Here is a 27,249-nt window from a genome sequence, read left to right as displayed (position 1 = left end):
GTTTACATTTTGTATGTTGAAGTGAAAATTTCAAATTTAGACCTAAACAGAATGTGTTAAACGTTAGGAACTGTTTATCTATGCTTAAAATGAAGAAGATAGAAAAATAAGCTTGAAAAAAGTTTTTAATTGGTTTATTGAACCTATGTAAACAAAAACAGGGCACAAGCCTTGTTTACATGACCCAGATTGACTCTCAAATTTCATTCGATCATTAGAAATGCATTTCTAAAGCATTGTAAATAATAAAAATAGAAAATGGAATTTGACAAAAATCGTGACCTTGCCCCTTTAAAAGGGGTACGGTACATTTTGAACTTGAACACAAACGAACCCATTTATTTTGTCCTTAAATTATTATTCTCTGAGGCAAAAAAAGTAACATTTATAAACACCTACTAGTATTCATTATTGCCAGTATTATTTTTCATTGTTCATTATTGGACGGTAAAGGAAAATATGGAATAGTGAGATAAACAAAACAATGACGCAATTTATGTTTCATAACTACATGTATCACTATTTAATGTATAAATATATGAGATTTCTTTCATTCACTGTGTACTTAACCGTCTTTATGCCGTAAGGCGGTACCAACTTCTAACTTGGGCGTTTGTCAGATCAATGTGTGCACAAGCTAACGTCACGACAAAGTATAATTTTATGTTTAAGTTTAAACACACAAGTCTCAATAACATGCATAATCAAGCATACCAAAAGATGAAGAACATTTTAATTTTAAGAAAGCATTTATTAGCAAAGAATTTAACATTATATAAATAAATATGTGTTTTTGAATTTTTTAACTTTACCAAAGATCTTTGAACTGTTGGTTTATAGTACACAATGGCATGTTTAAAGGCTCTCATCTCATAAAAATGATTTTCTTTGAACACACTCCAGGTTTATCATATTTCATCCTAAATTAAAATTAGTCATTTAATTTGACCATATCAGGTTAAAAAAATGTACATTCTGAAAAATTAACTTTACACGCGTTGCTGTCGAATCAAGAAAAAGTAATAAAATAAAATCTCCTAAAAATAATATTTTAATACCATTGCCATAAAAAATCTTCAAGTAATAATGGACAAAAAACACTCGGATAAACGTAAAAGACAAATTTAAAAAAATCAAAATCAAAATAAGTGGAATTAAAATTTTAATTTTTAAAACAAGTGAATGCTATTTTTATGTTCTCTTTGTTTTGTTTACAATTTTAAATCAAAGACCCTTAAAGTATTCTGAGTATCGATATTTCAATTTTCATATCAAATTGTAACAAGGTATTACTCATTTAAATAATATGGACAATTTTAGATTTTTTTTTTTTGGCAAAATCAAAATAATAATCTGAATCATGCATGTTCCAATAAAAACCATATAAACATGTCTCAGTTGTTTAATTCTTTTCTGTTGCAGTATAACTTTATATCTGTAGTAAAATCAAATTTTAAAAGAGGAAAACAAAGAGGGTGTTACTGGACCCTGTATATGTCAGTTATATGGTTAATAAACAAACGCGCAACAAATAATCTATTTACACATATCTTAGAGTTTAAAAAATGAAACAATCAGAACATTTCGATTTATTCTATCCAGAATTTAAAAAAAAAGCAAAAAAATAATGAAAGACTACACTGTAACACACTTCCGACAAGCACATTATTAAAACAAAAAACAATGTAGAAATAATCGACGTTTGAAAAACAACTTATACATTTTTATCAACGTTGTAAAAAGGGGGTGAAGAACAAAATTAAAAATTAAACTATCATCACGATTTGATTCATTTTATCAAGAAATAGAACAGCTAAAAATAATTTTCAAAAAAAACTATACGTACCTCGACAAGCTCAACATGAATAGAAGATAACAATATACAAATACTTCACATTTAAAAAAAAACACCCTAAATTCTTTCTTTCCAAATTTTATCCACATTGTAAAAAGGGGTGAAGAACAAGACAGAATAAAAGAAAAAGTCACAGATAAGGGACGGCACGATTGGCCAAATCATTAAAAAGAAGAAAGTAGACATTAGACCCTTGCCATAACTTCGTAGACCCGCTATGCAATATCTGGAAAAAAAGGAGAGATATATCAAAAAATAATATTATGTTAAATGTTCCTATCTAACAAAAATCATGCATTTGCATCTACGAGTGATTATGTAAGTATTTGCAGAAATACATTCTCATGAGCCAAAAGTATCCACTTGTTTTTATATGGGTTTTGCATTCAAAATAAAGAAACTGGTTCTTTACTCGTACAGGACTGTCGAGGTTTTCTGATCCGCACCGCTTCTCACAAACCCTTGGCATATGGTACTATCAATAAATAAATTCAGTAAACCCCAATCAAAACCCAGGGGAAAAATATCGACTTTTGATATCACGATATGCCAAGGGTTTGTGAGAAGCGGTGCGGATCAGAAAACCTTGGCTAGCGAAGATGTCGATTACTTGGTATGTAGCTTTCGAATTTATCTTTATTACGCATCTATTAAAATTATATTTTCACATAAATCGAGATTGCTTTCTTCCTTGCTTTTGTAAAACTGAGAGAAAAGATAAGTTCGCAACAAGACACTTTGATCAATAACTAAACATAAATCCCATGCAGAATTCACACCTTTTTGATGGATTTTGACATTTTCATTTACGAAAAACTTCAGACACCAGAAAATATGTGATGCACACATCGTTGCAAAACCATTTCCCGATAACTGTGGGCAAAGGGATAAATCCAAGATAGTCTAAATTTATTTTTAGAGCCACCAGAGAATACTATATAGTAGATGGTACATGTAACTTCAATGCTTCTAAGCTTCGTTTATATGATATATTCAGTAAATTCGGCAAAGAATTTTCCATCAAACTCTTTATTGATAGAAATTCGACGTGCAAGCAGATCAGCAACAAGTGTGCTATTCAACATGGAAGCTACTGACATCCTTCTGACGCTTGCATATAGTTTGGACCCAATAGTATCTGTTTAAAACAACTTTTGTTTTTCGTTGAACTATCTTGTATATCTTAATAACAGACGTTTGATCATGAAAATGGTGTTTGATAACAAACGTTATTTTCTTTCTAATTTTACCTACAATTTTCTCCTAAAAACTAAAAAAAAAAACCTGAAGATTCAAACCTGTACATATCTATGCATACTTACTCTTTATTCATTGGGAAGAGCTTTTTAAAGGCCATAGCTTCGAGGAATGTCAAAGTTGCACAATTAACGAACATCATAGAGCAGATATAAAAGTGGACGTCAAACCACGCCCAACAGAATTTGGACACCACCCAATAGGGCAGTATGGTGAAGTAGGTCAAAAACTCGATTTCTTGTCTGAGACTGGGGTCATCATACTGAAAATAGATATTGATATCAGCTAATTAACATAACATTCAAAATGAAAATCAAGGTTCCCTCATAACTACTATTAAAATCGGCAAATAAAACCTTCATGCTCGATTGAAAGAACATTGTAACACATTTAATTTTGATAACTGGTTCAAACTTACGCAATAAACTTTTATATTTGCACAGCTCTTAAACTTTAGTCATTGACAAATAATTTACACAAGCCTAGCTAGGTCGCTTTGACCATTTGCATCATGTTGTGTTAAAAGTCATCAGTCAATTAAAGAACGTCCAAAATGAAAAATAAATGCAGTAATTCCAATATACCTTATAATACTAATTTTTAAAAAAAAATTCTAAGATTTTTTTTTTCAAAACGGTGATGTGTTTATACCGTTTGCTTCCATAATGGTTTCAATCCGAGACATAAATAACAAACATAAATAAATGTTAGTTATTTATGTCTCTGAATTCAATGCACCGTTTTCAATTGTTGTTGCAAGAACGATTGTGGTCTTACATGCAGTCTTAAAAGATTACACCTTTACGACTTTATTCCATGTTGGGCAATTCTTTACTCCAAAGGGACAGTCAGCAAGATATAAAATTCGATAGTACATGATTGTATCTGATCATTTTGGAAAAAACAATAGGCTTAAGTAGGAACTCGCCTGAGCAACAATAGCCATAACTCTTATCAAATCAGCTTTATGGAATCAATCACTAAATAATTTGATAATTTAGTAGAGTAGATCTTGTTTAAAAATATTTTCTATTGTTCTCCATATTTTTAAATATATTAATAATAAATATTGAGACACTTTTAAGGATTCTTTAAATGTAAAATTTTCCCCCCCAAAAAAATAAATTTTAATGAATTTAGTAGGTCCAATAAAAAAATAGGAAAAATTTTTACATAGCTTTTTTTACTTACATATAACGTCATTTTATCCCCAAATGTGGTGGACATAATTTATCAATAATTTCAATTAATCTAAACTAAAAAAATTAAATATATTCCTGTATATCTAAGAATTATTTAAAATTCAAAACTGCAAAAATGAGGTAACGGTGCACGGCCCCATTTTGTGTTATGTGAACATTATTATTAACCATATAATGTCGAAATAATGTTTCAAAGAAACCAAATAATACTGAAACCTTAAATTTAGTACTGCCATTCTATGTACCTAATTATGATGGAGTAAACTATTTTGCTGAACAAATTAAGACAGACTAGCTACCTCATTAAAATCCACTAAATCTGATGACATTGCCAGACATCACGAAGCAATGAAAAATTATAACTTTTGTTGAATTGTGTGATTTCCTTTATTACATATATTTCAGTCTTATTTCACACTGGTCAATCTTAACAACTTGTCAATGAGTGTTTTGTTTTCTTATTTCATTCCTACAGTTGGGTCTTAACGATTAAAAATTGCTAATTAAAAATCATTTTCTCATCAGATGTTTCCTAAGAATGTGATGATATAAATTTGTTCAGCTGCTGTGGTCCTTTAGTCTTTTACTCCAGTCTAGACTTCTTTAAATCAATATTACAAAGAAAAGTTATGAAACTAGTAGATATTAAAATTGTTCTTGAACAGTTAGAGGTCTTTCCACCTTTTCATTTTTTATATTCAAAACATTTCTGTTTCAAATTTTTTCATTAGATTCGATGAAATGCTTTCCATACATTAATTTAAAGATTTAGTATACTTTTTTTATTTGACCTTGACCTTTATGTCATTTTGATCGGTCATGGTCAACTCTTCTTTTTTAAGTGATCTGATGTCTCTATTATGAATGGTTTAAAAGTTGTGTTTTCAATGAAATTCAGAACCTTTAAGGGGCAATAACGCGTATACTGCTTAAAAGAGACATCAGGGTTGCGTTTTACAACAGGACTTATGACTTACGACCAAATTAATGAATGCTTATTTTTCAAAATCTAATAGATGTTTTAATTTACTGGCTGTAGAATATGATTACAGAAATTGAAATAAGGGTAAATTAATAGTTTTATTTTAATTTTTTTACTCATATAGCATTCCATGAGACTGAAAATATTTACGACTTTATCGTAAGTTCTTTTGTAAAACGCAGCCCAGATCCTTTTGGTATGAATAGATCGAAGGAGCCTCTATGTACATGTAACTAAAGACATTAAATTGGTATAAGTTCCAAGTCTCTATCTGTTGTGGTTTCAAAGGAGTAGCGATAACAAACATTTCCCTCACAAAGGGCAATAACTTAGTAAGTTCTTGAAGTTAATTATATCAGGCAAAGGATCGTTTGGTGCCACCATTTAGGTAAAGAAAAATTCATTTCAATATATCTAAAAGGTGGAAAGACCTATAGTCTGTTCCAAGATATTTTATTAAAAATTGTCCAAATGTGCTGCGTAAAAATCTTGGGACAGACTATAGTAACAAAATGAAGTGACCTAGCTTCCTATACAGCTTGTCCAATTGTCTCCAGCTGAAAGTTTGCAATATCTGTAATAAACATGACTACACTACAATTCATAACATACCAAATGAATACTGGGGATGTCTGTGTTCTCTGGATATGTGGAATGTAGGAATGGCAAAAATATCTCATCATATTCAAAGAAATACACATACAGGAGAGTAGTTCTTGGAAAATCTTTCATGCCATACACAAGGAACAGAGATCGGCCAGGATGCAACGCCTGTAAAATAAAAATAAGATATACAATACTTTAAACTTAAAAATTATATAAGCTTATAATAACAATCAACTGTGGTTTCATCAATATTCGTTAAATACCAATTTTCGTGGATTTCGTTGTTAAGTTGATCCATGAAATTAAATGTTCATTGAAGTTCGATTTCAACTAACATTTTGTATCGATAGGATCATTGGCCACGAAATTACGTATCTTTGAAATTGTGGTTTTCAGAAAATCCACGAAAATTGATACCCACGAAAATTAATGAAACCACAGTATTGTAGCTTCAACCTTGAAAATCATGTGAACAGCACTAGCTAGAAAGGACTGACAAGCACAAGGACAGCCATTTGACGGTTAAACGACAACAGAACAAAAACGGACATTAGACGATACAAGGACGCTCAATGAAAAAAAAGGGGATTTTAATTTTCTAAAATAAATCTTCTTGGAGAGGAAATATTCTACAAATGTTGAATTGAATTAACAAATATGTATAGTTTTGTAATTAAAACTTTTAAATGGACAAGGGTATATAATAAATTTATCATTGTACATGTAACAGTAACCTGACCCAAAGAACCAGATCACGTCTACAAACATCTCATTGCCAAATGCCTCAATGCCAGGCGCGGATCGTCAGATCAAACTTGACGCTTCGCATCTCGTTTGATCTGATGATCCGCACCTGTCAACTCAACGTAATCTGATATTTTTTTTATCAAGTTACTGTTATGATAATATATATGTATTGGTATTCATCAAAATGATGTTTTACTGTATCAATGAAAATTAGAACTACCTTGATTTATAAATTATTTAGTCTACCATACAGAACAAATTTGACAAAATGATAAAAATTTGAATCAATAACAATAAAACATATAGTTTTCTCACTCTTCATAAATATGTAATTGCAATTTATTGCCCTATAACAGTTTACGACAAGGCTGATGGTTTTGTATTATTGAGGCTCTCAATCACCTTGTACTCCCAGAGAGAACCCGGGAGCTTCATATTAAACTCCTTCAGCTGCCAAATAGCATTGGAAATGGCTTTTTTATGAAGAACATTGGTCACATTTAAAATGGTCTCAAGACTTGCATTGTCTGCAGCAACAAGAAGTCTTCCATCTGCAAAAAAACAAGAGAGAACATGAAAAGTGATGCTTTTTCTTTGTGATGGGACATCATCAATCCTTGTACAGACTTCGGGATTAGAAAATACAACTGGAAAACAAAATACTCAAAGTACTGTTATCCAGGTTCATTTGATGTGTATTGAGAATGTTTTCAAGATATGGCATTATCACAGACTAAATAAACACATTGAGTCATTATTAATGATTTAACTGAGTTTATAAGCATGTTAATGTATATTTATATTAATATTATAGGAGGGTAAGATATTTAACACTAGATTAAAGGGGCATGGTCACGATTTTGGTCAAAAATTATTTTTTCGATATTAATGTTTACAATGCTTTAGTAAGGCATTTTTAATAGGTAACCAATATTTGAGTAACATTTGATGAGTTATGAGCGAGTTACAGAGCTTACAGTTCTTCGCTTTGTAAACAAAGCGTTTGTTTACATTTCGAATGTTGACGTGAAAGTTCCAGTTTAAGACCTAAAATAAATGTGTTAATCATTAGGGACTGTTTATTTATACTTTAAATGAATTATAAGATAGACAAACCAGCTTTAAAAAGATTTTTTCCTGGTATATTGAACATATGTAAACAAAAACAGGGCACGGGCCCTGTTTACATGACGAAGAATTGTAAGCCCTGTATCTTGCTTAAAACTCAATGACTGACACCCAAATTTCATTTGATCATTAGAAATGCATTCCTAAAGCATTGCAAATAATAAAAATAGAAAAATAAAATTTAACCAAAATCGTGACCATGCCCCTTTAAATGTTGCATAGTTACGTTCTTAAAACAACTCCTGCAAAAATACAAGATGATGAAGGCTACAAGTGTATAAACAATTTATTACACTGCTCAGCTATAAACAGCTCAGCAACTTTTTGTTGCCAACTCCAAGTAAATATTACAGACACGAAGAGCATTATTTCATCTGTATATACATCAGGTCACCTGATGTACATAAGCATCAAATATAAATGAACTTCCTTTTTGCTTTTAAGGGTGTATGTTCTCTATTCTAATGAAACACGTCCAAGAGAAGGGTGGGGATTGGGGTGTTTAGCACCTCTTAAAACAAAAGATTGTTTTGATACTTAGATTAACCTTGGGGCATTGCGTGTTGTTGACACATTCTTCACAGTAAAGAATTCTTTAAATGCTTAACAACTAATTGTATAAATAAATTTTTCAAATGATATATAATTCTTAATGACAACACTCTTAAAATGTTACAAAATTGTGTTGTTATAGCTAGTTATATTGACAATTTAAGAATGAATTTTTAATTTTTATTTTAATCATACAACTAAATATTTTTAACTCAAGAATTTTTTTTCCTTCTTTAAAATTTTTTTTAATCAAATACAATTTCAGTTATTCAATTCATCACCATTTTAAGAAAATGAACATGCATAAAAGAGCACAGTAATGCCATGTAATGCCATGTAATGCCAGCATTTCACTAGATTTTGAAAAGTAATGCATTACATTATCATTCCTTGCAATGCTAAATTTGTGGCATTACACATTACTAGCATTACTTTGAAAACATGTAATATATTGCATTGCAATGCAATACCATTACAATAAACATTACCCCAAGCCTGATCAGGTGTAAACTTAAAATAACCAAATGACATGCTATATATTACATTCTACGTTCTCTTTTAAGTTGCATGGAACTACATTTTTGTGAATTAAGGCTGTTAGATTACTAAATTTTTTCGCAAATTTGTGACATCACGAGTTAAGCATGTTGGGGTCAGTTTTGCGTGATATGTACATCACAATACACTTACCTATTTCATTTCTCATTGCTTCCATTCTATAATCAACTGTCCATGAACCTAAATCAGTTAACCATTGCACTACATCATTGGTGCTCCATCGTATCGGGGGTTTGTGAATGAGCAGATCTGATCCTGAATTTCTCCAAAACATCACAAGATACAGCAACTGTGTCAATATATAAAAAGAAGTGTTTCAGCAACGAACAAAGCTTCATTCCAAAAAGATATTTTACATCATTATCAATAGTACCGGTAATTATACGCTAAAAAAAAAGAAGCAAACTCGTTATTTTCTAAGTATTCAACCATTATTTTCTATAAAACAATAAATCTCATTAATTCTGTACAACTTTTGTTACTGCAAAAATTACCGTTAACTTGTGCAAATTAAAAATTTAACAAATTTACTCATTTTCCAAAATATGCAGCATAAAAGTTAACAAAGAAAACCCAGATATACAGTACACTTACAAGTATAATGCCGCCCATGACACAAATCCCTGAGCAGAAGCCTTGAAACCGTAAGTTGCCAACATTTTGGAAGACATTTCCTTGAAGTCTATTCTGGGAGCCAGTTGTCTGAGCTACTCCTTGTAGGGACTGTTCAAATTTTCTTATCAATTCTTCATTTTCTGAACTGCGAACTTCCACCTCCCTCTCAGATAGTTTACGTGAATAGGATTTCTCAATGAGATTTCTGTATAAACAAAAATTTACATTAATTAAAAATTCACATTTATAATTTGTGATGCAAAAGATGCCAAATTTTTTTTTTGAAATAGCTTTTACTTATACATTTTTCTTCTAGGGAAATGTAAAAGAATATTATTACAATATAATACAAAATACTAGTCTATACTCATCATGTCAATTCAAGCCAATAACAATCAAATTAATTGCATTACATAGTCCAGGCTTGGGCGAATTACATTGTAAAGTAATGCATTACATTACCATTACTTCATGAATTTGGGCATTAAATTACCATTACCATTACTTGATTTTCTTGAAGTAATGCATTACATTACCATTACATGAGTAAAGTAATGCATTACCATTACCATTACTTTTTTTTTTAAGTAAAGCTAATAAAGAGTTTTTGCAAATGTTTCAAATATACAACACTCTTTAACATATCTACAGCTTCATGCTCAGTATCAGGTTCAAATTCAATGAATAAACAAGAGTCATTCTTTATTTGCTCAATATATAATCATACTGTGGCAATATGAACAACATATTACATAAGTAAAATGATATTAATAGACATTTGGCATGATACAATATCAGATATGAAATAGAGACACAGGATAACATGCGTAACAAAAAACAATTTATGAAATAATGTTGCGGTTTTTAAAAGCTAAATATAGATATATCCCCAGATTACACAAATCTTTATAATTTTGGACACTTAATTTTATTAATTTATAAACAGATGATTTTCCCAGTTATATTTCTTAGTATATTTTAATCGTATTTCTTTTTTACGGAGAACACTTTAAGACTGAAGATTGCTGTTGCACTTTATGATCGAAGTTTCAAAGGGTTCATCTTTTAAATGCATCCATCTTCCGGGCTATACTAAATAAATGTTTTGCAGGAACAGTCAAAGCTTGGACTGGAAAATACTGTTTGACGATCTTTATCTTAGGATATATTATATAATACAGCTATATTGAAAATGATTTTTGGGTTAATTATCAAGCACTAGCTTGCTGCTACTAGCTTCTGTATTTTTAATCTTATTTTTATAAATAATAAAAAAAAATTAAAAACATTTTAATACACACTTGATGGTGATATTGACTCCTGGGCATCCTAGATAAGCCTGCTGACAAAATGGACATGTTCTCTTTCGGGACTGAGTGAACCACTGAGCAAGGCACAGTCTACAGAAGCTATGGCCACAGGTCAGGGTGGTCGGCTGAATTAAAAGGTCTGAACAACAGCCACAAATAAACTCAGACTCCATGGATCCTTGGCGTTGAAATACATTCAACTGTCCTTCTTCATTGTCCTCATAATCCATTCTGTTTCTAGAGAAAATATACATAATTTTACTAGAAACTGCATGCATGTGGCTTGTAATTTAATTTTAAAAGCTTTGCTCATTCTTACAACATGTATATATATACATGCACTGTCTTCTTTAGAACCTCAAAACAAGGTCTCTAGAACCTTTTACAAACTAAAAAAATTGTCTTTTCATGCATTTACAATCTCATAATTACTAGAATTTTGTAACAGTTTAACACTTTTCGATGCATCCAATCTCGATTGTCTTTTCTTTATCATTCAAGCATGATTCAAAAAAGTTTAAATTTTACTTAAACCATACAATATTAACTCACCAAGGCTCTCAAACTGAAAAATTGGTCCTTTCATTCAAATTTTCATTGTTACATTGTACATAATATGGACCAGATAACTCCATAATGTGTCCAATAGACACAGTAGATAAACAACAAATTTTACATGGACATTGTACATGTACAAATATTTTTATGATAAAAAAGATAACTATCATTAGAAAGAAGTAAAGGTGTGTATCAAAAAAGAGATAAACATATTAATGTTTATTTTCTCACATCCACCATAGAATACACAGGTTGACATATCTCTTAACTATTTTTAATTTATTAGAGCATGTAGATAGTTTCTGAACTTGTAAAATGTTTACAAATTCATGACATCTTTACTTAATTGACACCAACCTGTTTGATTTGTCAAAATAAATTAAACAGTAATGGCCTTTTCAAATGCAATTTTTAGAACCCAATAAGCAGTTTTGGAGAGAAGAAATAAGACACTGTTTGATGCACACTCTGGACTTATTTGGGAATATCGCTGCTTTAACTTTCATATTAAAATTTTCAATTTGCTGACAAAACAGACCTGACATTACCAATAATTTTGTTCGGTGTACATAGAAGTCCCTTTTTAATGAGGGACCTTATACACTTATAATGTTTACCGAGGAGCAATTGAAATGTATTGGTGCAGCTATGTAACCGGCCACTATCTGTAGATATAGCCCCTGATGCTGGTTTGGATATTAACCCAGGTCCGCATTACATAGTGAAATCAACTAGCTCGTTAAGTATATCACTTATACCACCGCATTAGCATTTATTGGCACAACGGATTTTGTCGGTTAAAGACGCATCTTCCTTTTTCCTGTAAATGTACAGTATTGATCTTGTTTTCTATAAAGAGCTATAATTTTCGCCCGTTCTTAACAAAGAACAATGTGAAACGCACAGTTATCTAGAAAATGTACCTAATGAAAACAATCAAAGCCAAATGCTTACATTGCAACTCATCTAAAAATCCTGTTTCTGCTCGTTACTACTGCGTCACTTTTATTTTGTTTGGGTTTCTACTTTCATTTTAAAGATGTATACCGCTTAAGTCCTGTTTAAAATTCTATTTATACAATTATGCCTGTAATCGAACGCCTTTATCATAGTCTGAACTTCATTATTTTTTTTCTGTATGCCATATTTACGCCACGGTTTGGAAAATTATTAAGAGTTTCATGAATGAATAAAGATGGTCCCTAAAATGATTGCTTTGAGCGGCCTCAGAATTTGCCGCACTTTCGTCTGGTCATGGAAGTCACAAGAAAGAGTGCGTGATAAACTGAATGATAAAATAATTAAGTTATATTCGATCTAAAGAATTTATAAAAGTATTTTACTTATATTTGATTTTTTAGATTTTTCATCTGTCCTTCCTGAAGTGGAGAAGGCTATCAACGAAGCTGATTTTCTCTGTGTTGACACAGAATTTTCAGGTATAAATATTTGTTCACAAAATATTAAAAATATACATTATGCAAATTTTAATTATTCAAGTTTAAAAGAAACAATGAAATAGAAAAAATAAGCTTCACTCCTTTTCATTGCGATTTGACGACACTGTACATCCACTGTAGGATTTTTAATAGATTATTGATATTTAACTATAAATTATTTTTTGTCATCTCTTGTTCTTTTATTTAATTAGGTCTTCATGCATCCAGTTCTTTTCACATTTCATCACTTGATACACCAGAGGAAAGATACCACAAACTGAGAAAAGTAATTATCTCAATTACTTATTTTAAACATGTGTTAAACTGGATATTTTTGAAAATTGTAATGTAGGTCTAGGTGTCACTGAGACAATTATAACGCATGTCTCAATTTTATTCATTAATGAATTTAAGTTATGAACTTTATCATTTATCCAAGACATTCATTAAATTGAAACATTTTACCTTTTAAGTGCTGTTATTGCTTTCTTTTTATTTGGTATTTTATTAATACATGAATGATAGAGTGAAAATAGACATGAAACATATAAACATGTTTATGTCCCAGATAACAGGTGTTTGGTTCAGAACTGCCATACTTCTACTACCACTAGCTAGTGGGTTAATCCTTTAGCTCAGTTGGTAGAACGTTGGCTTTTAAACTAAAGGGTCTCGTATTGAATTGTGGTCTTTCCTTTTGTTCTATCAGACATTTAATTATGGAATACAATGCATGCAATAGATGTACATGTATTTTACTTCAAATATTGAAGAGAAATGATTCAAAGAAAATCCATATACATGTATGCTGTACGTTGCTATCTGTTTGCCATTGGTAACAAGATGCCTAAATCATGTTGTGTCCTTTTCTTGAATTTCCTCAAAACATGATTGTGTAAGCCTTCATACATAAAATCTTCTTTGAATGTTTTGTGTATTGTTTTTGATTATCATTTTGATGTATATTTGCAAAGGACTATTAATTCCTTCACTGCTTCAGTCTTGTATTATATATATTGCAATTTTTTCAGGGATCCTCTGATTTTTTGGTGTTTCAAGTGGGGCTTTGTACATTTTGTTATAATGAAGAAGATAAAAAGTATGTATGATAATTAAAGCTATCAACTTTCTTTTTCACATGAAATCATATATTTCCTAAACATTTTGTCATCTAATTTTTTTAAAAATCTAATATCTTTTAGATATGAAGCAAAACCATTCAACTTTTATGTTTTCCCAAAGCCATATTCAAGGGCAGCACCAGATTGCAGATTTTTGTGTCAGGTATGTACATGTTCTTCAGATCCAGTGTGTGACAGAAAAGATTAATGGAGAGGCAGCAGTCACACCTTATGACCTTAAAAAGTGTGATATGGATTAGTTATAAAACTTCATTTTTTGTGCTATTTAATTAGATAATCTCTTTGTATTGTATTCTTTTAAAAACATTCTTTAGTTTCAATCTTTTCAACAGCTTGTCATTTATATGGTATTGAATTAAATAAATAAATGTTTTGAATAATAAGCAGTGTAAACATATAAATAAGTGGAAATGATATAATTGAAAATTAAATTATTAAGCTGTTAACAGTGTATGATTCTACTTGATGAATATTTGTTTTATTGTATTATTCAGCTACATGTAATGTATATGTATTGCAGAGTTCAAGCATTGATTTCCTTGCATCTCAGGGTTTTGACTTTAACAAAGTTTTTAAAGAAGGTAAAAATGTTGTTCTTATTGTTACATGTACTATATATATATAACAACACTTTCACATGTATGTAAAATTGAAACAATAACACATGGGAGGAATAGAGATAAGTTTTTTTGAGCTGAAATGATCGAAATAAACTTCTCTGTTTCTAGCAGTCATATGACCAGATCGGTGTATAATGTGTATTATATGTTTTATCTTGTTCATTCATATATTGTTGCATATAAATGTTGTTTAGAAGAATATCAAAGACCCACAGATTAATGTTTATAAGTAAACTGCAATAATCTTCGTCTGATTATAATGCTTATCAGCCACGTGTGCAATGTTATTTCAGGTATACCCTTTATAACTTCTACACAAGAGAGTGAGTTGAGAGATTTGATGGAGGAGAGACATAAACAGTACAAGCAGTTTTCCTCGCCGGCCTTTGTGACCCCTGACAGTGGGGCAGAAGCGGTCACAACAAAAGGACCCATAAATGTACCAGAGGAACACAAGGATTTCATCGAAGGCATTTGGTTTGTATTTGAACTTTATAAATCTTAATTCTAGTACATCAGTAATTTTATAATATCCCAAAGGAAAGGAGGGTATTCTATTTTACCCATGTATGTCTGTCTTTAACAAATTTTTGTCACATTTTTCTCAGCAACTATTAATCGCAGCTAGATGCTTGAAATGTTAACACACTTTCTGTTTAAGTATGTTAAAAGGTGGGATTCATTATTTTTCCAATCAGATGTCAACTTCCCGTTGATGAGTACTTTGTAAATTTTCAAACTAATTCTCATCAAAGTTATTATCACAGATGGCTGAAACGTTTTTTCATACTATTTGTTTAGGCATGCCGTATAATGCCATTCATTTTTTAACAAACTCAATTTCAACTTCCTGTTAAATGTCAACTATTTTATATTGTATTATAACATCAGAGCGGGTGTATCACTAGTAACCACTGGCTCATAGATATCGCGATCAATTTATTTTTATTACATGTATTTGTTATTACATGTGTGTGTGTATATATATGCAAGGCATGTAATGATGATACAAAAATGCACAGCCAAATGTGCGGTAGATATTTAGCTTAAATTTTCACTAAATCTAAACTGATATATAAATTCTCTTTACAGCAAGAGTGTTGAAGAGTTTTTGGAAAAGGATGGAGAAGAAAATCTGTCACTACCACCATGTAATGGATTTGTAAGAAAGCTCATATACCAGACAGTCAGGCAAAGGTATAATCTGGTGGATTGAATGAAATCAAAGTGTAATGTAGCATCCCTTAATGTGTTTCCCGAATTCATGAACATTTTTATTTATCAAACTTAAAATTTATGGGTTTTGTATGTAGTTTTGGAAAAATTACTGATGCATTAAATGAGTATAGAGTTTAATCAAACAGGTGTGAAATGGTTAAATATTAAAAACAACTGTATTTAATGTACATGATAAGAAAAATTGAAAAAAAAAAATCAGAGATCAGTAAGCTGAAATTTTGCATTATTTATAGGGTGTTCTTTGTTAAGGTTTCAGTCGGGGGTTCACCTGGGCGCCAAGACAGATGAGAAGAAACAGAGGTATATCCAGGTCACCCGCATCAAAACAGAGGACGAAATGAAAATGAAAGAACAGGAAAAACAGTCTGCAGAACTGGTTAGTGTGTAAAAAAAATTTAGCTCACCTGAGCTATATTTAATTTGGAAAGAACTTTTCTGATCATCTTGTGTCTGCCATCAGTCAATTGCTTTGTAAACTTTTTACATTTTCAAACATTGTAATGAACTAGCTGCGTAAATGATTTCCTGTATTTCTGATTGCCTTTATTTGTTATCATATTTATAATGTCTTTTTTTTTTGTAGGCTGAGCTGGAAGAAGCTGTAGGATTCACTAAAGTCATTAGGTTGATATCTCAAAGTGTAAGTAAAAACTTTTCATTACGATATCACCATAGCTTATGCTAAACAGGGTACTGTACCCAAGTCATCTTTAATCTACTCCAAACATCACTATGTATATATATTATTGTGGTGTTTGTCTTTCTGTAGCAATATATTATTGTGTGGTTTGTATTTCTGTAGGGAAAGTTGATGGTGGGCCATAACATGTTTATGGATCTGGTGCACCTGCTGAATAGGTTCTGTTCCCAGCTCCCGGAGGTGAGTTGTGTGCCCCCACCGTTTGCTGCCACTGAAAATATGTGCCAGCCTTATACAGTGTACTTGTATTTCCCCCAGCAATTTCAGCATTATTATCACAATTTGTTATGAATGCATGGAGATCTTTATATGCTTGTTTATTAAAAAGATAATCTGTTGATACATATACCTGTAATTCATTTGTCCAGAACTAATCTTGAGTCTGTCTATATCTATAATATTGTTATTATTTTAGAATTACCAAGAATTCAAGGCAATGGCAAAATGTGTTTTTCCCAAGTAAGTTTAAATAAAGAATTACATATTATTTAATTTTCTAATGATTGGCTTACACACAGCACTTATACTTTTAAAAGTGGTATTTTCTTTAGTCAATACTGGTGTTTATTTAATAGTCAGTACATTTATTTACATGCATGCAAGAGAATACTTTGAATTTAAATTTGATGGTATATTTTCCAGAATTCTAGATACAAAGCTTATGGCAAATACAGCACCATGTAAGGTAACGTTAATACAATTAAGTAAACAATATACAATCACATGAACCTACTTGCTTACTTTTAAAAAAAAAAGACTTCTGATATATACATGTATACATAATGACCTGAAAGAAGAGGGTTATGGTTAAATAATTGATAACTTTCAAGGTAATTTATTAAACTCAACAGTATGGTAATGTTAAGATTTGTTTCCATTCCAAAATGTCTACATTTAAGAGCAATTTGTATGCCAATGATATCTTGTTTTACTTTTGCATTGTAGGACTTGCTGCCTAGCTCAGTTTTGGGAGATCTCTTAAACCACATAAATTGTAAACCATTTAAACCTCCAGAGATTGGTAAGTAATGTTCAGTTTGTTAACAATGATATTGCAGTTGAATTTTTAGGGTATCCATAATTCTTAATTGTTATTTATATAAAAATGACCTTTTCCTTAGGCCATTAATATTAGATTTCAGCTTTGGTAATTTTATAAAAGTATCACAAATCAATTTTTTTAAACTCTGTGTAATTATTTTTATATATGGATTTCTATGTCTCTATATTTATTCTGTAGTAATTCCTGAGAACTTCCCTCAGTACAAATTAGACGACAGCAATCTACATGAAGCAGCATACGACGCTTACATCACAGGAATATGTTTCACAGCAATGTCTAATTTTCTAGGTAGTTATGGTCCTTGTTGATCTTTTTTTCTTCAAAGTTTTATTTTGAAAATTGCAATCCTTTTAGTATATTTGATGAATTTCATTTGTTGTTTGCTTACCACTATAGGAGGTCTTCAGAATCCACCTTTACCTAATGTGTTACCTGATGCTACGATTATAAAACCCTTCACAAATAAGTAAGTTATCATAGTAGATGATCATTGAAACTAGTAGTGTTTTTTGTTAAACTTGTTTGGTTGTTTTATTTAAAATCAGTATTAATATTGTTGTGTTTGTTTTTATTTTTTCATTTTTTTAGAACTGGCAATTATATTTTTTTCAGGCTATTCCTAATGAGGATATCAGATATTCCTTATTTAGATCTGGCAGGAGATGATGGTATGTCAAGAAAAAAAAAATACATCACAGTTGAAATTTACATCTGTATATTTTAATATCTTTTGACATGTACATTGTTAGACTTTTACCTTTATTTTTTTTTTCTTCTGTGCAGTTCTTCCGAGCAGGGATCATGTATTTCATGTCACATTTCCAAAGGAATGGAAAGCACCAGATCTTTATCAGCTCTTCTCTCCCTTTGGTAAGCTGAAAGCTTGCTGTATTTGCAAAGTTCTTTTTCTTGTAAATCATTTTGAGTGGGGTTTTTTTTTAATGATTTGTTTATATATTTTGTTGACAGGGAATGTATATATCACATGGTTAGATGATGTATCTGCTTTTGTGTCACTGTATAAGAAAGACCAATCAGCTACAGGTATATATATATATATATACACGCATGTACTTGTAAATAATTTTGAAAAAGGGGGGGGGGACTAACTATCTTATATTTTGTTTTCTTCTCATTGCTCATTCAAATGTCAAAGATCAGACATCAAAAGGAAGTTGATCTCTGTTAACCTAATTGTTGCATTGAATTATAATTCTGTATTGTAATTGTGCAATTAACAGCTTTTCTAGGCAAACTGGTTTTTGAGAAGAAGCTTTTTAAAGTTTTCTCTAGATATTCTTATTTTAAAAATTTAACCCCTCCCCCAACCTGGAAGTCTTTTTAAGTGGGTATGATAAATACCTTTACGCTTAGAAATACCAGGAGTGATGTTTTTCTACAATGCTCTGTTTTCCAGTCATGTCCACTCTGTGCAAGAGAGATACTCGCTACAAAATCATGACATATGAATTGTTCAAAAATGGACTACCAGACAAAGAATCGAGGAAACGCCCACATTCGGCAGAATCCATGGAAGAGGAGCCAAAGAAGAAAAAGCCCCTAAATGTGGAGTGAGTGTCTGATGCAGTAAGATGAAATTGTCTTTTGGGGGGGTTTTTTCCTTTTCTTTTTTTCTTCTTTTTAAACAATTTTTTTTGCTTTTCCAAAATGTTTCTGTATAAGAAAAAAATGAAATGAAGTCTTGCCTTCTGGCAGTGAATCATCATCTATAAGAAACACAATTTTAAAAGATTAAATTTCTCTGTTGATTAATTGTGATGCATTACCCAAGGTACTGATTCTACATTAATATTGAATAATATATGTCTGTATTTTACTAACCAGATTTTTCACATAAATACATAGTTAGACACAATTTAAAATTTCTTTCCAGTGCTCCAGTTTTTGTCTCTCGGTCAAGGTCAATTACACCACCAATGCCTGAAGAGAGTGAAAACAAAGAAGAGGAACCAGACAGCACAAGTGGTAAGTCTATTTTTGGTTGGGGGGGGGGGGGGGGGGGGCTATCCCCCTTGTCTTAAAATTTGATATGGAATGTACATGTACTTAGATATGAAATACAAAAGTTAGCTAAAAATTGTTAAAATTAACAGTAAATTATGGGGAAGATAGGTATTATATTGAACAGAAGTATTGAATGATATTGTTGTGTTAGTTGCTTCAGGCATTTCAACAATTGAAAGTAATCTACTGCTGAGAAAAAAAATAGTATTAAATACTAATTTCATATTAGGCATTTAATAATTTAAAAATGAATGAATATCATTGGGTGCAGCATATACTGTTAACATATTACATTTGGCTGTGTATTCTATTTCGCTAAATCAAGTACATAGCTAAATGCATTGCATATATGTATAAGAATGTCACATTCAGGAATACGCCAACTTGTTCAAAAACTTCAATTATCGTACACGTCAAATATAATACATTTACATTATTTTTAATAATTTTATGAAAGTTCCAGAAAATAATAAGGGTTTAAAATCATGCAGCAACATTTTGTGTCTTGGGGTTCAAACTACACATATTTAATGTTAATTTTTTTATTTCATTTGCAGAACAATCAAGTGAACAGAAACTGTTTGAAGTGCCAGCATGGTGACACATGATGGAGATGTGATTAAGTGTTAATTTTGACAGGATCTCATTGAAAATCCCACTTATATAAAGCTGCACTTAGCTGCTCACTCATGCAAGTTGTCACCAACTGCTTGCAGAAATAAAAAGAATATACAGATCGTCATCAACCAGGAAAAAGTTATACTTTGGTTGAGATAAAACTGTGATGAAAATGCTTATACATGTGGTTGTTTTAAAAAAAGTGCTGTGAATAGTTTAGACATTTAATACAATTATATAAACATTAAAGTTCAATAGAAAGGAACAGTAAATTAAGTCTTTCAATAATATGAGAAATTTTGTAATTTGTATCTTTGTAACAGATAAAAGAAGAACATGCACATTTGATAGAAAACATTTATCAAATAAATTTAACTCTGACTGAATGTTTTCTTTCAGCTTTTGCGTACATTTATAATCATAGGTACATGTAAGACTGGGAAAATATTTATTGCCCCAAATTAGTGAAAATTGAAGTGTGCATACCAGTGTGTGCCTCGGGGTAGAATACCTGTGTATATAGCCATATCCCATTTACATAAAGAAATGCAGTGTATGGAAAATCATGCACTTTAACAATTTGCAGGTAATTTACATTTTTGTGAGGTTGATATACATCAAAACTCTCAAGTATTTTCAGGTAAGCTTGTGTAGAAGGCATTTTGGGGATTCTGTAGATAACACCAGCGATGTACTTGTACATACTGTGTATTCGAGTAGTTTAGTTTTTATCACGTTCATTACAGGGATACTTCTGGGGTGAGTTTCAATCAGAGGTCAACTGCTTCCTTTATTGCTTACAGCAGGTGAAGTATGTTTAGAGGTGCAAGTTCAAGCATTTCTTCCTGGATGGATTTCAGGTGGAGATATTTTTGTACATGTATTATAATAGATCAAACATCAATATTGATATTGTAAAAACTTCTCTGTATAAAAGGCAAGTAGAGATATATTTTTTTTTTCAAATGGATCTTTTTATATTGTAATATTAGCCCCTCCTAAAAGTGCAGGTATATTTCTCTTTGTACTCTCCTTTCTTTCTATCCTAAACCACCCAACCTTTTTTAAAATACGAATTTTAGGATAAGTCTCCCTATTCCCATCCACTTTAGATAATAATGCTACATGCTTACTGTTTTAATACCATTCAAGATTAAGTTTGTAGGTTATTAGGTAGTGTTTTCATTTGTAAGATTGACAGTGAGAGGTAGGACTATGGTCAAAGATTGTTTTTAGGTCAATTGATGGGAATCGATACGGACTTTTTAATTCCAAAGAGTAGCCAAGAAACGGTTGGCAAACTTAATTAGCTAAGATTGATCCGCAAAATGTTCTCTAGATTTTAATACGTCGTGAAACTGATCTTTGTTGGTACCAGTGCGTTTATGAAATCACTACAATTTGGTAGCGACGAAAAATCGGAAATGTTAATTTTTGTTAGATCATGTTATAAATGGTTCAGGGGCGTACGTTTACTTGAAATATTTAAAAATGCTCTCTTGAAAATGAAAACTTTCCCACGCCTTTAAGTGGCTGAAAAACCATGACATTATAACGAAGAATGATCTCGATGAAACATTTGCTCTCCCTTTTTAGCTCATATCATTTTATATACTTTTCAGATCATCCGTCTATCTGTCTGTCTATTAGTCCGCCTGTAAACCTGTAACTAGTGGACTCCTAAATTTGGCACAAAATGTGTCTTTAGGTTAACCGAAGCTAAGTAAAAATTATTCAAAATTAGGGGGCTGCAACACTTACGTTTTAATGAAAGTGATAGGTCTTTAATTATATTCTTGTCCATATAACAAAAAATATGAAGACAATGTCTTCTTTTTAAAATTGTAAAGATCTGGGTGTGCAAATTATTGAATCTGGGGCCAGCATGGAAACTAATAGAGGTTCGAATATGTTTAGTACTAAATCCTAAGCTAGCCAACTACATCTTGCTTTTACTTTTTATGAAACAGCGTTAAAAGATTGGGGTTAAAATGTTCTCAGAAATGTTTGTATCGATGGCCTTGATCAAATACTAGTATCATCATGGCTAAGTGTTTAAATATCGAGCTTGTGAACTGTAGATCCTGAGTGAAAATCCCCCTGAGGCTTTTTCTAAACAAAAATATATTGATACTCATACTTTTCCCAAAATTGCTTATTTTGGCCATTTTGACTTGTATACTGTTTATGCATCAATCAAGTTTTCTGCTTATCTGAGAAACTATTTAAATGTATTTGTATAGTGAGCCACCGTAAGCCCTTCTAGATACAACCTCATGTCTTATAAATGATATATAGAGATCTCGACCATCGAAAAATATATTGTGTCAAGAGAAGGTCGGATACACTTGCGTCTCTAAGAAGTTTGTTTTTCTCGTAGAAGCAGTTTTTCATGTTCAGGTGAGCGATGTGGTCCATTAGCCTCTATATTACTTTTCATACATGAATTTGTGTTGATAGACAAGCAAGTACACAAAATAATTATAGCTAAGCTTGTATTTAAAGACCCTAATGATTCTGGCACATCAACCTATTAACAAAAGGTATACTCATCTTATTTTAGTTCAACATTTGGATTTCATTATTTACGAAGGTATTTGTGTTTTGTACAACACAAATTCTAAACTTCTTTAGATTAAAAAAAAAATATGTATTTGGTAGTGACACATTTTTTTACGAGTACTCTTTGTAACCAATCAACGAGAAATGCACATAAAAGGTATTTATTCCTCTGTAAGGTGTTTGCAATTTTAACAGATTCTAATCAATATTTTTTTCTACGCATTGTTTAAAGATAATCGCGCGTAAAAACAGGGCTGATGCCTTTATTTCTATTGGCTGCGCTCTTGAACGTTATAGATAAAATCTTGCGCCGCTAGCCTTGGACCCAGGCTGTATTATTTTGCTGGGGAAAACCCTTTTATTTGCCGAAAATACATTAGGGAACCTGTGCCTTGAGCAGGGTGGCCGGTAGCGATCAATGAAAGATATCTCGTAACACTTAGAACAAAAGCGTTATTGGAAATGCAGCAATTGCAAGGTATTCGAAACAATAAGGTATCTCGGTTGTGTTGTGGAGACTAGTCTTGGACTTTGTGCTATGCCAATTAATTGCATTCCGTACGACTTAAAAATCCTTACTCGACATGTTTTGAAGTTCATTGATAAAAATGAAGTATAGTGCATTTCTACGGAGATGGGATAAGTTATTATATATTTTTAAAATTGATTTATGATAGGTCTTTTGCCGAAAGTCTATAGTGTCATTGATGGAGTTTCAAAAGCTCTTTGCCAGTTTTGGTGAATAGACTACACAGTTATCTCTTCGTGATGTTTTATAGAGACGTCGACTAAACCGAGATATTAAAAATTATTTTAACGATAAATATGCACATAATACAAATAAATGGAAAAATAATGAATATGGTGTTTATACTTTTACGGATGCTTAATCCTTAGACAAAATGCATTGCAAACATATGTAAAGTATAAAATTCGCAATCTTAGTGGCTGGGTGGCGGAGTATTAAACATCAATTTGAATCAAATATTTTTAGCTCACCTGAGCTGAAGGTTCACTTAAGCTTTTCTGATCAAGATTTGCCTGTTGTCTGTCGTCGGCGGCGTTGTCGTAAACTTTTTCACACTGTCATCGATCTTCTCCAGAATCACTGGACCGATTTCAACTTTTGACAAAAAGCATCACTGGTGGTGAAAGGGATTCAAGTTTGTTCAAATGAAGGGCCAAGCCCTCTGAAAAGGGAAAATAATTTAGAATAATCGAAAATTTGTTGGTATTTTTAAAAAATCTTCTTTTCAAAAACAATATTGCCAGAAAAGCTAGAACTCGTGTGGAAGCATCCCCAGGTAGTGCAGGGAATAGGTAGAGACAATCTTTAAAAATCTTCTCAAAAACTATTAGGTCAGAAAAGCTGGAACTTGTGTGGAAGCAGCTTCAGTTAGTGTAGAGTCAAGTTTGTTTAAGGTACTTCACTACACCGAGACTTATACTTTTTAAGACACTACGTCACAAGATGGCGATTTAAATGTTTTGTTAAACTGTTTGTATCAGTCGATTCAGATGTATATCTTCATAGCTCAGTGGTTAAAGTACCAGTATTGTGAACCGCAGGTCATGAGTTCGAATCCACCTGGGGCTTTTGTTTATGTTTACTGAATGAAATTTTTTAACATATCATTTTTTTACTTAAATTGCACATTTTTTCGCCTATTAGACATATATACTTCTTATTCATCAAATCTTTGAAAATCTTCTGGAAAAGCATTTAGCCCAAAACTTGTGTGAAAGCGCAGGTTGTGCAAATTAACGTTTGATCAAACCATGACTCCCTGGAGAAAATTGGAGCCACAAAAAGGGGTTGGTTATATACGAATCGAGAAAAATCTTTTCACAAAACAAAATAACAAATGGTATTTACCATCAATATATGTGGATAAAAATTGGCAGATTTTTAAGCTTTTTGTTTGCCCAGTTGATAAGATATTTTGATTTTGAAACTGTGATGCCGATTTGATCAGAGTTATGGCTAGTGTTGCTTAGGTGAGCGATGTTGGCACTGGGCCTCATGGTTTTTTTTTTTATCAGATTTAGTTTTAAAAGCATTTAATCACATCATACTTTAGATGTAATTTAAAATCGGTTAAACAACGACCAAATAGTCACGCACAGCAAGTTCACTGAAGAAATCCCATGCCAATAAAATATCCGTCACACTAAATTGCATTTTTCTTTTTGATTTGAAAAATGGAACTTAGTAAGAAGTAAGACTCTATATATGGCATAAATTGATTGATTATCTTAGGTCGACGTGATGTCGATCTCTGGAGCTAAATTCGCATGAAATAACAAGTAAAAGTTTTGCCATTTACTTTTGTGCGTAAACATTGGCATAACTTTACGTATTTCAGGATAAAAATCGTGTACCAATGTATCCCTTACTGATCAGTTCAAACTTTTAAACTGAATTTCAATACGGTTGCTTTCAAGGTGTATTTATGCTATTTTTAAAATCATTTACAGGTTACTAAGTTATTTCATTTCCTAGATGAAATAAAATTCAATTGACGAGTTCTCACGTGCATACTCTTTCATTGGTACATCTCTATATACATGCAAATATAACACTAAAATCGAGTGCATGACGCCTAGTACAATTTGAGAATTACTGTATAGGTGAGCCAAAGTAGACCAGATGCATGCGGAAGCCATGTGCATTTCAAGCATGAAAAGGGGATATTTTAGGGGTTTACAATTTACACACAATTTACCTCCTTTGTTTTTGTCAACAAAATATCAAATGCTCACTCTACACAGGAATTTTTATTAAAACCATTATGCCTATATATCTGTAATTTTTAAAAGGATTAATAAAATAAAACCAATTTTCACCCATTTTGAGATGAGGGTTGTTTTTTTTTTAAATAATAAAAAAATTGAATTTTTTTGATTTGATAGTTTTTAGACGGAGACTAACTTATACTTTAAACTTGCAAACATGAAATGTTTTTGACCAGACATAATATTGTGTTGCTCAAATTAAGATCTGTACAAAACGGGAATAACAAAATTGATTTGCTTTATTTAATTTAGATAGTAAACTACGTTTGCTGGCCCGAGAGAACACTTTTATTACATGAAAATCTTCCCAAAAAAATTGAATTCAATAAGTAACAACAAATACCCATGAGGGATTCAAACTCAAAACTCATTTTCAGAGATCACAAGGTCGACACTCTATCCACTCAGCTATGGAGTATGTTACATGTTGCCGTCTATAAAACCATTATGATAAAACATAATGTCCTTTCGAGGTCAGCCATTTTGTTGTGATGTGTTATACCATCTAAATATGGTGGACATTACATTAACCCGTGAAACGAAAAGAACGTATCATCCGGGTCTCTTCTGTCTGGGAGGACAATTTATGACATTCCAGCATCAACACGGCACCTTAACTTTTAATGAGCTTTATGAGAACATTTTAATAACATACACAGTGCTTAGTTCTGTCCCCTCAGTCTCAATATTACAATCAGACTTAGGTAAAAAGTGAGCCTGTTTGAATTGCAGTGGCTCTGGAACCTCTTAATTGACGAACTACAAGATATTAGTTCAGTTTCAGTTTATTTCACTCAACACCATATAATGGTACAAGAGGTACATAAGAAGAACAAATATTTGTCCCTTATCAAAAAGAATACGTACATACATATATATGATTTTACTTAACTTGTTTTCACTGCTATTGATTATGTTGGCCCAGAATGAAATCATTCTAGTCAAAATGGTTATATAAAGCATAGGCGTCGGAACCGGGGGGGCTAGGGGGGGGGGGGGGCTCAGCCCCCCCCACTTTTTTTTGCAAATTTATACCTTACCATTAGAAACATAGCATAATAGAGGATTCAGCCCCCCACTTTTTCTCGCAGGAAGAATATTGTTTCTAAATTTACCTGGAAAGATTGAAAAGTTGGATTCACAAGCATACTACTCCCCCCCCCCCCCCTCCCCCCCCCCCCCCCCGACGGATTAGGAATTTCATGATTTTTGGGGAAAAAAAATTTGGGTAAGTAATTTTTTTTTTTACGGGTAGTATAGGTATACCCCCCCCCCCCCCCCCCCCCCCCCCACGGATTAGGATTTCCATGATTTTGGGAATTACTTTTTTCTCAATATTTCAGAGGATTAGTCTAGCCCCCCCACTTTCAATTTGCTTCCGACGCCAGTGTAAAGAGGAAATCGTCCAGTTTCACCATATACCATGTAACTAGGTGTACAACTTTTACAAGTTACCCTTTTATTTTCATTTATTTTTTTTATTACGGCCTTCAACTGCCGCAATACGAATCTTTGTTCCATCTGTTCAGTCTATGTTGTCAGCTTGCATTGTACTCCCCCGTAAACCAATCCTATTTATTTTTGAAAGGTTACTGTCCCTAACCATTAAGAACACATAACCACATGACGTGGAAGATCATTTTTTTTATTTTTGCCTTTTTTCCTAGAAACTGTC

At 31.8% G+C, this 27,249-nt stretch overlaps 2 protein-coding genes across 6 annotated transcripts; one reads left to right on the top strand and one right to left on the bottom strand.

Annotated features, from left to right (window-relative positions):
- Positions 1-730: 730 nt before the first annotated feature.
- On the bottom strand, positions 731-12,414 carry LOC128167612 (bifunctional apoptosis regulator-like). 4 transcript variants are annotated; one of them, XM_052833419.1, is made up of 8 exons: positions 12,325-12,414; positions 10,804-11,049; positions 9,482-9,707; positions 9,020-9,176; positions 7,052-7,200; positions 5,909-6,067; positions 3,178-3,374; positions 731-2,081 (listed from the first exon to the last, which is right to left on the bottom strand). In XM_052833419.1, the coding sequence occupies exons 2-8, from the start codon at positions 11,040-11,042 to the stop codon at positions 1,913-1,915; spliced, it is 1,296 nt and encodes a 431-aa protein (XP_052689379.1). In that variant the 5' UTR covers positions 11,043-11,049; positions 12,325-12,414; the 3' UTR covers positions 731-1,912. The 4 variants fall into 4 exon arrangements, with proteins under 4 accessions (XP_052689379.1, XP_052689381.1, XP_052689382.1 ...); XM_052833421.1 differs by having other exon boundaries at positions 12,294-12,403; XM_052833422.1 differs by having other exon boundaries at positions 10,804-11,043; positions 12,325-12,386.
- Positions 12,415-12,576: 162 nt separating this feature from the next.
- On the top strand, positions 12,577-20,602 carry LOC128167924 (poly(A)-specific ribonuclease PARN-like). Of its 2 annotated transcripts, XM_052833916.1 has the most exons (22): positions 12,577-12,643; positions 12,732-12,809; positions 13,022-13,095; positions 13,841-13,908; positions 14,012-14,093; positions 14,472-14,532; positions 14,865-15,048; positions 15,664-15,768; positions 16,060-16,186; positions 16,394-16,450; positions 16,613-16,690; positions 16,926-16,969; positions 17,153-17,195; positions 17,456-17,531; positions 17,751-17,861; positions 17,970-18,039; positions 18,186-18,241; positions 18,357-18,443; positions 18,543-18,617; positions 18,991-19,144; positions 19,468-19,559; positions 20,156-20,602. In XM_052833916.1, exons 1-22 carry the CDS (start codon positions 12,625-12,627, stop codon positions 20,197-20,199), a joined length of 1,785 nt encoding a protein of 594 aa, XP_052689876.1. In that variant the 5' UTR covers positions 12,577-12,624; the 3' UTR covers positions 20,200-20,602. The 2 variants fall into 2 exon arrangements, with proteins under 2 accessions (XP_052689876.1, XP_052689877.1); XM_052833917.1 differs by lacking the exon at positions 20,156-20,602 and having other exon boundaries at positions 18,991-19,160.
- Positions 20,603-27,249: the final 6,647 nt, after the last annotated feature.

This window comes from Crassostrea angulata, chromosome 10 (assembly GCF_025612915.1).
Source record: "Crassostrea angulata isolate pt1a10 chromosome 10, ASM2561291v2, whole genome shotgun sequence".
Lineage (NCBI taxonomy): Eukaryota > Metazoa > Mollusca > Bivalvia > Ostreida > Ostreidae > Magallana > Magallana angulata.
The sequence above is the reverse complement of the archived record's forward strand: the minus strand, read 5'-3'. Positions and strand labels throughout refer to the sequence as shown.